At 41.9% G+C, this 15,595-nt stretch overlaps 1 protein-coding gene across 13 annotated transcripts in view; it reads right to left on the bottom strand.

The window, feature by feature from the left end:
- Positions 1-15,595, bottom strand: part of LOC108705540 (CUGBP Elav-like family member 4) — a 614,898-nt gene that overhangs the window by 206,155 nt on the left and 393,148 nt on the right. For all 13 annotated transcript variants that reach the window (XM_041580672.1, XM_041580670.1, XM_041580671.1 and 10 more), the window contains exon 3: positions 5,767-5,815. In XM_041580672.1, coding sequence (XP_041436606.1) covers positions 5,767-5,815 — 49 coding nt within the window. The remainder of the gene's footprint in view (positions 1-5,766; positions 5,816-15,595) is intronic.

The raw sequence follows: 15,595 nt of genomic DNA, 5'->3' as shown, positions 1-15,595 counted from the left end.
GCTCTATGGTCTTCATCTTGCCTTACTGTTTCCATTTTGCCCTACTGTTTCCATCTTGCTTTACAGTCTCTATCTTGGCTTAATGTCTCTATCTTGCCCTACTGTTGCCGTCTTGCTCTACTGTTTCCATCTTGGTCTTTTGGTTCCATCTTGCCCTGCTGTCTCCATCATTGTCTACTGTCTCCATCTTGCCCTTCTACACCTAATATATCCCCCACTCTTCTCACCAACTAATTGCTTCTATTAGGATCCCCAATGTGTGCAGAGCACAAGCCAGTAGCTCCTATTTGAATCCCCTACAGATAGCCTTCGTTACTCAAGAAAAAGGAATGCATTCAATATAAGGTAAAGATTTTTGCCCCCTATTCCGGAGGTGCAGAAATTTGCTCCTGACAGTGAATGGCAGCTGCAGAGTGAATAGAACAAACTCTTGCTCCACTGTAGTAAATAATTCCTCTTTCCTTTTTTATACTTATAAAAAGTGTTACTTTGCAATATGATTATTGGTGCAAGTGTATATATATATATATATATATATATATATATATATATATATATATATATATATATATATATATATATCTCTGTGTGTTGCTTTCTGAGCATTTCAGTGCCCATCTGTGGGATTGATCAGCCATATTGCTCATTAGTAGCACCCACGCACAGCCTCCCACTGCCAGTAGGATAAGGCAAGTTGTAGTTCAACAACAGACGTATACACTGAAAATATCCAACATTATTACTCAGTAACTAGATCCCACCCTATTATGCTGAGGATGGGGATGGTTTGGAAATAGAATGACCCTTGGTGCCCCATTCCTAAACCCAGTGCATCCGGCCGACAAGCAGATCTCGCTCTGTCTCACTCTACGTTATTATTCTTTATGTAAATGGAAGGGCCGTCCTGCTTTATGGAACAGAGAAATTGCAAGTCAGCAGCCTTTTTGCTGTTTAAGTATTGAATATGCAATTAATGGGAAGGAATTTGGTCATGGCTGTGAGGAAGCAGAAAGAGCTGAATAATGGGGTTTGGGGGCACGGTGTCAGCGCGGGGTGATGTATGAGTGAAATTGAAGTGAAGAAATATAGCTGAATGTACATCCCTTTTAGATTCAATACAAGAACTTTGTCCCCTGGGAATGTTTGAGGGAAGCGGATTTCAGGCACCGACATTATCTCGCCCGGCCGTTCAGCTCCTGACATCGGACTTTCCATTCCGTCGACAAACACAAGGCATTCGTTTTCCCATTATTAAAGCTCCTCTCCTGCAATGAGCTGCCAGGCATTTCATACTGGGACTGCGCCCAACAATTTTACACCCAGGACTCACTAATATTCTCACTAGTGACAATCTTCTGCAAAAAAAGTCGATGTTGGCTCTAGAAATAAAAGGACCCCCAGTCTGAAAATGCGGCACGCATCTGCGCAAAACGCAAACTCAAAAACAATTGCGCCCATTTGACGCATCAGATGAAATAGCAGCACGGGCACGATATTTTATGGGAAAAACTGTGCATTAGTGTTAAAAAATTATTTTCACTTTTCACAATGCAATTGCCTTCCTAACGACTCCTATAGCCAAGCAAATGTCTACTTTCTTTACGGCAACCACACGCAGACCACGCAATTCTAGGTTGTCCTTTCATGTTTTGCTTGAGCTGTTCATTTAGAGGCTGCAGACTTCATTGATTTTATTGCAGAATGAATGAATAATTAGCCCTGCAGAACAGGGGTTTTATATGCATCTGGTTTACTCTACGGTGGAGGTCGCCAACCTACGAGCCACATTCAAATGTAAACAGAGTTGGGGAGTAACACAAGCATGGAAGCAGTTTCAATGGGGTGTGAAATAAGGGCTGTGATTGGCTATCTGGTTGCCCCTATGTGGACTGGCAGTTTACAGGAGACTCTGTTTGGCAGTACACATGTTTTTTTATACAACCAAATTCCAAGCCTGGAATTCAAAAATAAGCTCCTGCTTTGAGGCCACTAGGAGCAACATCCAAGGGGTTGGTGAACACAGGCCTGGATTTACTAGCCAGGTGCCCACTGGCCTTTCCCTATCCTTGGGGCCACCATAGGCCTTAATTCAAGCGTTTGAAACATCAGAACTATTACATACAATAAAGGTTTTTCTGGTGTTGGATCCTGCATGGTGCTGTTTATCCTGTAGACTAAGCTTTGACCAATGAAATTGGACACCATGAAACATGCAAATGGTCATTTAGGTGAGCGCTAGCGATGGGCGAAATTTTGGATGCGTCCGAAAAGTCGATCTCATCAATTTTGACGCCAGCATTAAAGTCAATGGGCGTCCGAATACCGTTGAAGCGCAGGCGATTTTGAAGCAAGCAACCTTTCAGACGCACATCCAAAATTTTTTGATGGGAGTTTCACAAATTTATTTGACGGCGGCGAAAAACGGTAATTTGCCGTAAATTCATGCCAGGCAAATTTATTCGCCCATCACTAGTGACGACTAATGTCTGGCACTCAAATGGTGATTTTGAAGCTACTAGTCACATCCCACTCCTGAACCTGCTCACCTCCAAATGTCCTATAAAATATCAACGCCCCAGAACCAGGCAGAACCTTATCGGATATGGGTGCAAACACCATAAATGAGACAATGAGACAACAACGCTGCAGCACATTTATCCATTACCGTTATTATTGTATTATTGGATATTATTGTTTTATCCACCACCATGAATTAAATGGGAACTCAAATATATAAAAGGAAATATCAGTAACTAGTCCAATGATGTACCCTGGGGAAGACATGGGATGAGGAATGATACTCTGAGTGGAAAGTATTAGGACCATACAATACAGGTATAGGATCCCTTAAACGGAAACCTGATATCCAGAAAGCTCCAAATTACAGAATGACTGTCTCCCATAGACTCCGTTTTATCCAAATAATCCAAATTTTTTAAAATTTTCTATGTAATAATAAAACAGTAGCTTGTACTTTATCCAAACTAAGATATACCTGTAATTAATCCTTATTGGAAGCAAAACCAGCCTATTAGGTTTATTTCATGTTTAAATTAATTTCTAGTAGACTTAAGGCATGAAGACCCAAATTACGGAAAGATCCGTTATCCGGAAAACCCCAGGTCCCGAGCATTCTGGATAACAGGTCCCATACCTGTACTTATATTTTAATCCATTCAACAAATCAGCATAAGATTTTATAGGAACACCAAGGTATTTCATAAAAGGGTCTAAGACGTGGATTATTCTGGCCCATAGAGATTTACTACTGGTGTGGGATCCACTTTCCAGAAACCTGTTATCCAGAAAGATCCAAATTACAGGAAGCCCATCTCCCATAGACTCCATTTTATTCGAATAATTAAAAACTTTAAAAAATAATTCCATGTAATTCTCTGTAATAATAAAACAGCACATTGTACTTGATCCCAACTAAGATATAATTAATCCTTATTGAGTTTAATTAATGTTTCAATGTTTTTTTTAGAAGACGATAAAATACAAAGATCCAAATTACGGAAATTCTGGAAAACCCCAGGTCCCAACTATTCTGGAAAACAGGTCCCATACCTGTAGATTACTTATTAAAATGACTGATTATTTACTATAGATTTACTCGGTGTCCTAAATGCCAATTACCCTAAAAACTGACACATTTTTCATCACAGCACATACCAGCAATTTCTATCAAATAGGGTAAAAGATGTAACAAGCAGAACTTGGGCAGATCAGCAATGAGCAATGACATGAACCAATCAGAATATCCCTATACAGTGTCTCTCTATTGTGTAGGTAGGAACTAACCAGCCCATACCAGCCCAGTACTTATTATGGATCACTCCAGTTTGAGGCTTCTTATAAGTGAAATACCCAATGATTGTAAATAATAGATGTGTCTATTGTTTACAAGCAGACAGAACAACAAAAATGTAATTTACTAAGGCAGGAGGCATCTTCGGATGCTCGTCTGCTCAGTTCTATTGCCCAATGTGACAGGAGTGATACAACTAAAGGTGGCCATACACTATAAGATCCACTTGTTTGATAATGTCTCCAAATGAGTGAATCTTTCTCCTTACATGCCCACCAAAGGCAGAGCAATGTCAGCTTATCCTATAGTTTACAACAATAGCAATGAGCGACAACAGGACGAGGACCAACTAGCCAATGTGGTCCTCAATCATGGGGAACATTAAACCTGTTTGACCAATATCTGCCCCATTTTTAGTATCAGTCGGGGAGGCCCATCAGAAGGTCCCATACACTGGCAAATAAGTGCAGAATAGGACTCAAATCGGCAGCTTAAAGGAGAACTAAACCCTAATAATGAATGTGGCTAAAAATGTCCTATTTTCTATAGTGAACTTATTGCACGAGGCTAAAGTTTCAGCTTGTCAATAGCAGCAATGATCCAGGACTTCAAACTTGTCACAGGGGGTCACCATCTTGGAAAGTGTCTGTGACACTCACATGCTCAGTGGGCTCTGATTGGCTGTTGAGAAGCTAAGCTTAGGGCTCGTCACTAATTATCCAGCAGAAAATGAGCTTCCCTGGCTGTAATATAAGCTGATGCTACAGGTTTGCTGATTATTAAATTCTGATGCTAATTGCACTGGTTTCTGTGCTGCCATGTAGTAATTATGTGTATTAATTACTAATCAGCCTTATATTGTGACATTTCTATTCTATGTGTACTGTATATTGTGAGTGGCTCCCTAAGCTCAGTAAGTGACAGCAGCACAGAGCATGTGCAGTGAATCAGCAGAAAAGAAGATGGGGAGCTACTGGGGCATCTTTGGAGACACAGATCTTTACTGTGGTTGCCTTGGGCTGGTACAGAAGCACAAAACATCATGTACAACATTTCTAGCTATTTCTTTAGTTAAGCTTTAGTTCTCCTTTAAATCTGCCTGTGTATGGCCACCTTAAGATATATCAAGGAGACTCTTTTCTCATCAGTAATTGAAGCTTTTACTGCTCTCTCATCAGAACAGCAGAGGGCGCTCCCGTTACAAATCCATGATTTTAGCAGTCAACAACTGCTACTATCAATAAAAAAAATGTTCTTTATGTAAATGACATTACATATGAATTAGGCTCTCTATCATTAGACCATGGCTCTAACACACTTAAAGTGCATCACTTCTCTTTTAATCTTTCATTTGGATGAAATCTACATGGTGGAAGGCATTAAATTAAATTAAATAAATTTAATTCTGGGGAAGACAACTGACCCCGTGTCACTTGGGAGATAATAATCCACTCCGGGTACAACTGAGATTTTATCATCATGAAATAAAAGTCCAGGTTTGTTATCTCCCTAATGACATGGGGTTGGCTGGCCCCTCTGCAGCAAAGGTTTGTTTAAGTGCACATGGCAGTGAGACGGTTAACGTTCACTATTCTCCCTGCCGAAATCCGCAAGTAGTTGGGGTGGGGAGAGAGAAAGAGAAGTTTGGGTTCATTTTTAACTTTCTCAAAAATCAGCATCTGACACTCAGCTTCTTAACGAGCCGCTATTGGTTTCCAAGGCAATTATTGGCACCTACTGCCTTCTGAAATCTAATAATAATTGAATGTGGGGGGGGGGAGATGAAGGAAAGGAATAAAAGAAGGGAAGAGATTGAAGAAAACAAAAGCCTTTGCTGCAGAGGGGGGAGTTGCTGCCAGTGATTATGCTGCTAATTGATCCGCTCGCTGCATGGCACAATCCAAAAAGCAATCATTGTACTTAGCGTTAGAGCTTGGGGCAATATAGACAACTACCTCCTCGGCTCTCGCTGTCCGCCGGCTTCACCTGGATTGGTCTGTTCATCTGGAAAACAAGAAGAAACACAAAAAGCCAGTTAGAGGGGTTTGGCAGCTGGAGGTTTAATGCAGAGACATCTCAATGGGCTTGATCTGCTCATCTACTGCTTAAGGCTTCCATATCATGTGGGGGTCTGGATAAAACAACAACAGGCCTGTCTTTTTTGGGGGGATTTAATTAGGAGCCTCGCTGCACTCCTCTGCTGGGCAGAAGCTCAACTTGGCTCTTGGCACCACAGACTAGTGCGAATAATAAAGGAAGATTTTAAGACAATTCTTTTGGCAAGAGGAGTCGCTCTTTGCATTCTAAAAATGATGTTCACATGATGGAACGGCGAATGGGCATTCACTAGATTTGCATGCTAGGGAGTGCTAGGATGACAAGGTGCTTTGCCTTGGTCTTAACAATAAAGGCACCTTTAAAGGAGAAGGAAAGCTGTCAAAGATGTTTATTGCCAAGATTAGCCACAAAAGTGCAATCTCTAAAATTATATTTATTCTGCAGAATGCTTTAACATACTTCAGTAAACAGCTCTGGAACCTCTCTCTCTGTTTGTTTAGGAAAGCAGCTGCCATATTAGCTTGGTGTGACATCACTTCCTGCCTGAGTCTCTCCCTGCTCTGTCATCGCTCTGAGCTCAGATTACAGCAGGGAGGGGAGGAGGGAGAGAGGAGCAAACTGAGCATGCTCAAGCCCTAGCCCTGGAGGTTTAAGCTGAAAACAGTTAGTCTGATACAGAAGCCCATGAGTACACAATAGAAGGAAAGAAATGTGCTGTTTCTTTTGACAGAGGACTCAGAGCAACATTACTTTGAGGGGTTACTGGTGTATTTATTTAGACCTTTCTGATAAAGCTACCTTTCCTTCTCCTTTAAGCTTAGAAACAAACCAAATATTGCGGAGCATGTCGGTAGCTGAATATGTCAGTCCTTTAAGCTTCACAATGCTGCACAAGGTGCAAGGTGCATCAATCATCCCCATAGGCACAAGTGTTGGTGGTACAACCCTTTGGGCTCCAGCACTGCCCACTGTGGAATTGGTAAATGAGCCTCAGTAACTGAGGTATAGGCAATAACAAGGCAACTGTTGCCTGTACATGGTCCCCATTCCTCCCTTCAAAAGTCATTTAAATAATCACATTTTATTAGTGCATGTTCCACAATTCAGGATGGTCCTGTGTGGGAGCTACACCAAGGTTTTGTCCATCACAGACCCTGGCTGTACATGGAACACACAAATACACCAAGTCACTGGATGGAAATACTCTGTTGATATTCTGCAATAAGGAGGCTCAGGATTAATCCCGACATCTCATTAAGCCAATTTTCCCTCTGCGCGGAACATCTAGAGCAGGAGAGTGAGGTGCTAGGTCTGAAGTAGCTCTAATAATAAGCGTTCTATGGACATTACTGACTGGGATGTGCTAATGAGACGAACTGCTGGAGCAATTAATTGAGCTGCTTTAAAACGAGGCAGTTAGTGAAAGTTCTTTCTCGTAATTGGCTGCCATTTCTGTTACATGTTTCCAGGCCAACCTGATATGTTCCGGCAGGAGTTAAAGGAGCCAGTGGCCATCGTTCTAATAGAGACAGCTTTAGCAGGGTCGTCTTTTGTACCAGTATGGCCCTGGGAAAAAGTCAACCCTATTATTTCTATAAAGCAGGAGCCTTATCTACAAGGAGAAGAACGTCTTTGTGTAGCCATATAGAATCTAATACACTCTTAGGGCTCTTCAAGGGAATTTTCATGCATGGGAAACTGCACAGGAATCATGGTATCCATAAGGATAAATACTTGGGCTACAGACTGACCGTACACCCAACCCAAACTGCAGATAACAAACATGTAAATGTACAAGATGGCAGATATTGGCAGTATAAGGCCGTATAAACAGTTTCCCACACACATTCTGTTTTCTGCATCTTGCTGACAGATCTGATCCTTGGTTAAAAATAAACTGACAGAAAATGTTCAAAGCCATAAGATTAACCCAATGGCAATTATTCTCTATCTATTCTATTCTTTGAGCATAGGCAAAATAACCTTGGAATTGCAGGCAAGCGTAGGGTAAATAATTAGATCCATATTTGAATATGGACATCTTAACCCCATCACAAGGTCTTCAACCATCAGATGTCTATCTATTATACCTGCACTGGGCAGGTGCAAAGGTCAGTTTAAATTTATTCACAAGCCGCATTGTTATCTACAAACACACTCAGAAATAACACTTTTCTGTCCATTCATTTGTTACTTGGCCATAAACCTTCTAACGATTTCACGAAAAACACAAGATTTGAAACTTAGAAAGAAGAAAAGGTGAAGGTCCAACATAAACATTTGTTTATGTTAATGTTCCTAACTTTCTGTAGGCCTCTCTGTGTACTGTAATAATGGGGGTCTGTAACCAAAAGTCACATATCTACAGTTTTGGGCAGGGCAAGAACAAAGAATGGTCTTGTTTGGAGAGAGCAGAAGCCACATTAATCCATGAAATGGTTCAAACAGATGTAATGGAGTACAGTTCCAAATTGGATGAAGGCTAATTTATAAGGAAAATCAAAAAAGGGAAATGCCTTGGTTCCCACACATAATGGTTGTCCACAAAGTTCTAGATGACAGATATGGAGGCAGTAAAGCAGGAGGGTGACTGTTATTCAAGATGGTGACAGTAGGACAAGAGGAAGAATGTAGGGCAAGATGGAGACAGTAGGACAAGGTGAAGAGTGTAGGGCATGATGGAGACAGTAAGACAAGACAGAGTCAGTTGATGAAGAAGATTAAGAGAGTAGAAGTAGGCCAGGATGGCTAGATGGAAACTGTTTAAGACTAGGGCAGTAAGGCAATCTAGAGAAATCAGGGCTAGATGGTGACTTCTGAACAAGACTGGACAGTTTGGCAAGAAGGAGACAGTAGAACAAGATAGGCTAAATAGGGAAAGATGGAGACAGTTGAAGAAGATTAAGACAGTAGGCCAAGATGGCTAAATGGAGACTGTTCAAAACTAGGGCAGTAAGGCAATCTAGAGAAATCAGGGCTAGATGTTGACTTCTCAACAAGACTGGGACAGTAGGACAAGATGGAGACAGTAGGACAAGATGAAGAATGTAGGGCACGATGGAGACAGTAGGGCAAGATAAAGACAGTTGAAGAAGATTAAGACAGTAGAAGAAGGCCAGGATGGCTAAATGGAGACTGTTCAAAACTAGGGCAGTAAGGCAATCTAGAGAAATCAAGGCTAGATGGTGACTTCTCAACAAGACTGAGACAGTGGGACAAGATTGAGACAGTGGGCCAAGATGGGTTAGCTGGAGACTGTTCAAAACTAGGGCAGAAGGGCAATCTAGAGAAATCAGGGCTAAATGGAGAGTTCTTGACAAAACTGGTCACTATGGTAAGATAAAGACATTAGAACAAGATGACAACAGTAACATTTTATGTCACGCCAAACACAGAAACCAGTATAGTCTGCATCATGCAATTAAACAGCTAATAAGATATGTTCAAATTTAAAGGGGTGAAATGAATAACGATAGGTAATCCGTCATGGAAAGTGGATTGATTGCTTCCAGCTCTTACTCACATGAGCTGATCTCTCTCACATTTCAGAAGCAAATCTTTTTGTTACCTGGGAAATAATGAAGTATCTTTTTTTGTTTCATTTCCCTGCAAAACGAATTGCTATAATGATCTGAAATGAAAGTTATTATTCTTAAACTTATGCGCCGCTTGGTTTCTGGCATTAAAATATTCTGAGCCAATATTTCATCATTTTTATTACAACTCCAATTTGGTAAATATTAAGTAAGTTAAATAACCCATAGTCACTCCACACAGCATGGGCGATTTGCCGGAAAGATAAATGATGGCACTATCGTTTTTTACACACATCGTCATGACTAGAATTATCACTGTCCACCCAATGTTCTAATGCTCGGACTGGCTACAGGTTGGTCTAATTGTTTCCCACTTTGTGACTATTCTAAATGGCTACAGGATGGTCGAGAGTTTTTGAGGACACCATGATGCACTGATTGCCTTCAGATTGGTATCATCCTATGGACATTCTAGCAATGTATTTGCCAAACATCCTTATGACCTGTTAAATGACTGCAATGCTGTGATTAGAGGTCAGTTTAGCCTTCACAAGAGGTTGGCCTAACCTACACTTGAGATTGGTCTAGACTACACTATAGGGTGGCCCAATGTACACTAGAGGGTGGTCTAATTTACATTACAGGGTGGTCTATTCTATACTACAGCTTGGTTTAACATACACAGCAGATTGGTCTACATAACACAACAGATTGCTCTAACCTAGACTACAGGGTAGTCTAGACTACACTACAGGTTGGTCTACACTACAATATAGCTTGGCCCAATCTACATTACAGGGTGGTCTAGTCTACATTACAGGTTGATTGCTTCAACATACACAACCATTTGGTGTAAAACTATACTACACATTGGTCTAACCTAGACTACATGTTGGTCTAGACTACACTACAGGTTCATCTAGACTGCAATACAGGTTATTCTAGACTAAACTACATATTGGTCTAGACTACACTGCAAGTTGGTTTATACACTACACTACAGATTGATTAAACAACACTAAAGGTTGGTTTAGACTACACTACACAATGGCCTATACTACACTACAGACTGGTTTAGCGTACAATACAGGGTTTTCTAGACTATACTAGTGGTCGGTCAAGACTACCACACAGGTTGGTCTTAAATACACTATAGATTGGTCAAAACTACACTACAGGATGGTTTACACTATAGATTGGTCAAAACTACACTACAGGATGATTTACACTATAGGTTGGTTTAGTATACACTACAGGTTGGTCTTTTAAACACTACCGCTTGTCTGGCCTACACAATATATTAGTTTACACTACTGCTAAAGCTTAGCTACAGTAACTCAATGAACTTTGGGAAGGCTATGACTAATACATGATGGACAGCATGGTCTATCCATGTGGACATTCATGTTCTATTGGACTCAAGCTAATAATAGCCTTCAAATGAGCAAGTGTTGTCCCCCAAAGTATAATCTCAGCTACAAATAGTTCTGATGAGTATAATAAATTTAGAAAAAAATAATTTCTATGCAGCTCATAATGATTGGTCACTACAAGGAGAACCTCAGACGAGGCAATAGTTATAGCAAGTGTGGTTCTCTGGTAGACTTCATATAACTGTATCAATACAACATTTTTTGGGATTAAAGCCATGTTATGTATCTGTAAAATACTGAATATAATGCATGGACTTGGAAGAGAATTAAATATTGTATACGGTTTCCGGTGGAGGCTGCTAAGGTTACAATTCATGTAATACATACCATTTAATAATCCTATTAACTGATCTACTTGACAAATGGTATTTTAATACAGTCCACTAGTCTTAATGAAAATCAAAATCATCTACTCATAAAATACACTAATTATCTGCTTGAGCGGCGAACAGGTAGTAATTAGTATCCCCTGCTTAGCATTTTCAGATCTGACGGTGATTTGACACTGAAGTAGGTGATGCTTGGCCTGTGTCAGAGAGAGAGTGGCCTCTAATTTGTACAGACATCAAGATTCCCTTAATTTAACCTATTATCATATACTATTAAACTGGCTTTCTTTAGGTAAGATGAGGCTATGAGAAAAGATCAGCCTTTGCAGTGGCCGATTATAGCAACTGACAAACTTTGAGCTATTTCTCGCTATCGTTAGCTATCGGATGGTGCTGGGAATAGTAGTTTAACAACAACTACAACTGATGGGTTGCAGGTAGGGTAATAATGGTACAAAGCATTACAATTACTGCTATACCTTCCCAGAGACTTATATCCCACTGTTACTATAGACACCATCTCTCCCTACTATACCTGCTATCCCACAGTCACACTCCCTTCCCAGAGACTATTATCCACTGTTACTATAGGCTCCATCTCTCCCTACTATACCTGCTATCCCACAGTCACACTCCCTTCCCAGAGACTATTATCCACTGTTACTATAGACACCATCTCTCCCCTACTAATACCTGCTATCCCACAGTCACACTCCCTTCCAGAGACTATTATCCACTGTTACTGACTAGGTATCACTCTCCCTACTATACCTGCTATCGCCAGTCACACTCCCTTCCCAGAGACTATTATCCCACTGTTACTATAGGCAACCATCTCTCCCTACTATACCTGCTATCCCCACAGTCACTCTCTTCCCAGAGACATTATCCACTATTAGCTATACGACACCAATCTCTCCCTATTATAACTGCTATCCCACAGTCTCCCACTCCTTCCAGAGACAATTATCCACTGTTACTATAGACCCATCTCCTCCCCTACTATAACCTGCTATCTCCACAGTCACACTCCACTTCCCGGACTATTATCCACTGTTACTATACGACACATCTCTCCTACTATACCTGCTTAATCCCCAAGTCACACACTCCCTTCCCAGAGACTATTCTTAACACTGTTACTAAAGACATGACCATCTCTCCGCTATAATACCTGTATCCCCCGTCCAGTCCCTTCCCAGAGACTAGTAACCTCCACGTGTACATATAAGCGACAGGACCATCTCTCCCTACTATACCTGCTATAGTCACACTCCCTTCCCAGAGACTATTAATCACTGTTACATAGAGGTCCTATCCGAACACTACTCCTTCCTGACACAGACTATATCCACTTGCACTGCTATTCACACTTATTCTATCAACGTTACTCACCATCTCTCCACTAACTATACTGCTATCCACAGTCACTCTCCCCTTCCCAGAGACTATTATCCACTATTACTAATAGAACAACCATCATCTCTCCCTACTATACCTGCTATCCCACAGTCACACTCCCTTCCCAGAGACTATTATCCACTGTTACTATAGACACCATCTCTCCACTACTAACCTGCTATCCACCAGTCACACTCCCTTCCCAGAGACTATTATCCCACTGTTACTATAGCACCATCTCTCCCTACTATACCTGCTATCCCACAGTCACCTCCCTTCCCAGAGACTATTATCCACTGTTACTCAGTAGACCACCATCTCTCCCTACTATAAACCTGCTATCCCACAGTCACACTCCCTTCCCAGAGACTATTATCCACTGTTACTATAGACACCATCTCTCCCTACTATACCTGCTATCCCACAGTCACACTCCCTTCCCAGAGACTATTATCCACTGTTACTATAGGACACCATCTCTCCCTACTATACCTGCTATCCACAGTCACACTCCCTTCCCAGAGACTATTATCCACTGTTACTATAGACACATCTCTCCCTACTATACCTGCTATCCCACAGTCACACTCCCTTCCCAGAGACTATTATCCACTGTTACTATAGACACATCTCTCCCTACTGATACCTGCTATCCCACAGTCCACAGCTCCCTTCCCAGAGACTATTATCCACTGTTACTATAGGCACCATCTCTCCCTACTATACCTGCTATCCCACAGTCACACTCCCTTCCCAGAGACTATTATCCACTGTTACTATAGACACATCTCTCCCTACTATACCTGCTATCCCACAGTCACACTCCCTTCCCAGAGACTATTATCCACTGTTACTATAGGCACCATCTCTCCCTACTATACCTGCTATCCCACAGTCACACTCCCTTCCCAGAGACTATTATCCACTGTTACTATAGACACCATCTCTCCCTACTATACCTGCTATCCCACAGTCACACTCCCTTCCCAGAGACTATTATCCACTGTTACTATAGACACCATCTCTCCCTACTATACCTGCTATCCCACAGTCACACTCCCTTCCCAGAGACTATTATCCACTGTTACTATAGACACCATCTCTCCCTACTATACCTGCTATCCCACAGTCACACTCCCTTCCCAGAGACTATTATCCACTGTTACTATAGACACCATCTCTCCCTACTATACCTGCTATCCCACAGTCACACTCCCTTCCCAGAGACTATTTATCCACTGTTACTATAGCACCATCTCTGCCTCTATAACCTGCTATCCCACAGTCAACACTCCCTTCCCAGAGACTATTATCCACTGTTACTATAGACAACCATCTCTCCCTACTATACCTGCTATCCCACAGTCACACTCCCTTCCCAGAGACTATTATCCCTGTTACTATAGACACATCTCTCCCTACTATACCTGCTATCCCACAGTCACACTCCCTTCCCAGAGACTATTATCCACTGTTACTATAGACACATCTCTCCCCTAACTATACCTGCTATCCCACAGTCACACTCCCTTCCCAGAGACTATTATTCCACTGTTACTATAGACACCATCTCTCCCTACTATACTGCTATCCCACAGTCACACTCCCTTCCACAGAGACTATTTAACCCACTGTTACTATAGATCACCATCTCTCCCTACTATACCTGCTATCCCACAGTCACACTCCTTCCCAGAGACTATTATCCACTGTTACTATAGACACCATCTCTCCTACTATACCTGCTATCCCACAGTCACAACTCCCTTCCCCAGAGACTATTATCCACTGTTACTATAGACACCATCTCTCCCTACTATACCTGCTATCCCACAGTCACACTCCCTTCCCAGAGACTATTATCCACTGTTACTATAGACACATCTCTCCCTACTATACCTGCTATCCCACAGTCACACTCCCTTCCCAGAGACTATTATCCACTGTTACTATAGACACATCTCTCCCTACTATACCTGCTATCCCACAGTCACACTCCCTTCCCAGAGACTATTATCCACTGTTACTATAGACACCATCTCTCCCTACTATACCTGCTATCCCACAGTCACACTCCCTTCCCAGAGACTATTATCCACTGTTACTATAGACACCATCTCTCCCTACTATACCTGCTATCCCACAGTCACACTCCCTTCCCAGAGACTATTATCCACTGTTACTATAGACACCATCTCTCCCTACTATACCTGCTATCCCACAGTCACACTCCCTTCCCAGAGACTATTATCCACTGTTACTATAGACACATCTCTCCCTACTATACCTGCTATCCCACAGTCACATCTCCATTCCCTAACTATACCTGCCTAGTCTCCACCAGTCACACTCCCTGTCCCAGAGACTATTATCCACCACTGCTTACTATAGACACCATCTCTCCCTACTATACCTTGCTGATCCCACAGTCACACTCCCTTCCCAGAGGAGTATTTATACCACTGTTACTATAGACACCATCTCTCCCTTACTATACCTGCTATTCCCAACAGGTCACACTCCACTTCCCAGAGACTATTATCCCATGTTACTATAGAACCACCATCTTCCCACTATGTACCTGCCTATCCACAGTACACATCCCTTCCCAGGAGACTATTATCAACCTGTTTACCTATAGGGCTCCATCTCTCCGCTACTAATACCTGCTATCCCACAAGTCACACTGCCCTTCCCACGAGGACCTAGTATCCCTGGTTACTATAGGTATCAGTACTCTCCCTACGGCTATACCTGCTATCGGCACAGTCACACTCCCTTCCCAGAGACTATTATCCCACTGTTACTATAGGCACCATCTCTCCCGCTACATACCCTGCTATACCCTACAGGCACTTCTCCCTTCCCAGAGACTATATCCAACTGTTACTATAGACACCATCTCTCCCTACTATACCTGCTATCCACAGTCACACTCCCTTCCCAGAAGACTATTATCCACTGTTACTATATGACACATCTCTGCCTACTATACGTGCTTATCCCACAGTCCACCTCCCTTTCCCA

This window comes from Xenopus laevis, chromosome 1S, assembly GCF_017654675.1.
Source record: "Xenopus laevis strain J_2021 chromosome 1S, Xenopus_laevis_v10.1, whole genome shotgun sequence".
NCBI lineage: Eukaryota > Metazoa > Chordata > Amphibia > Anura > Pipidae > Xenopus > Xenopus laevis.
Note: the sequence above shows the minus strand (reverse complement) of the source record. Positions and strands in the feature narration are given on the sequence as shown.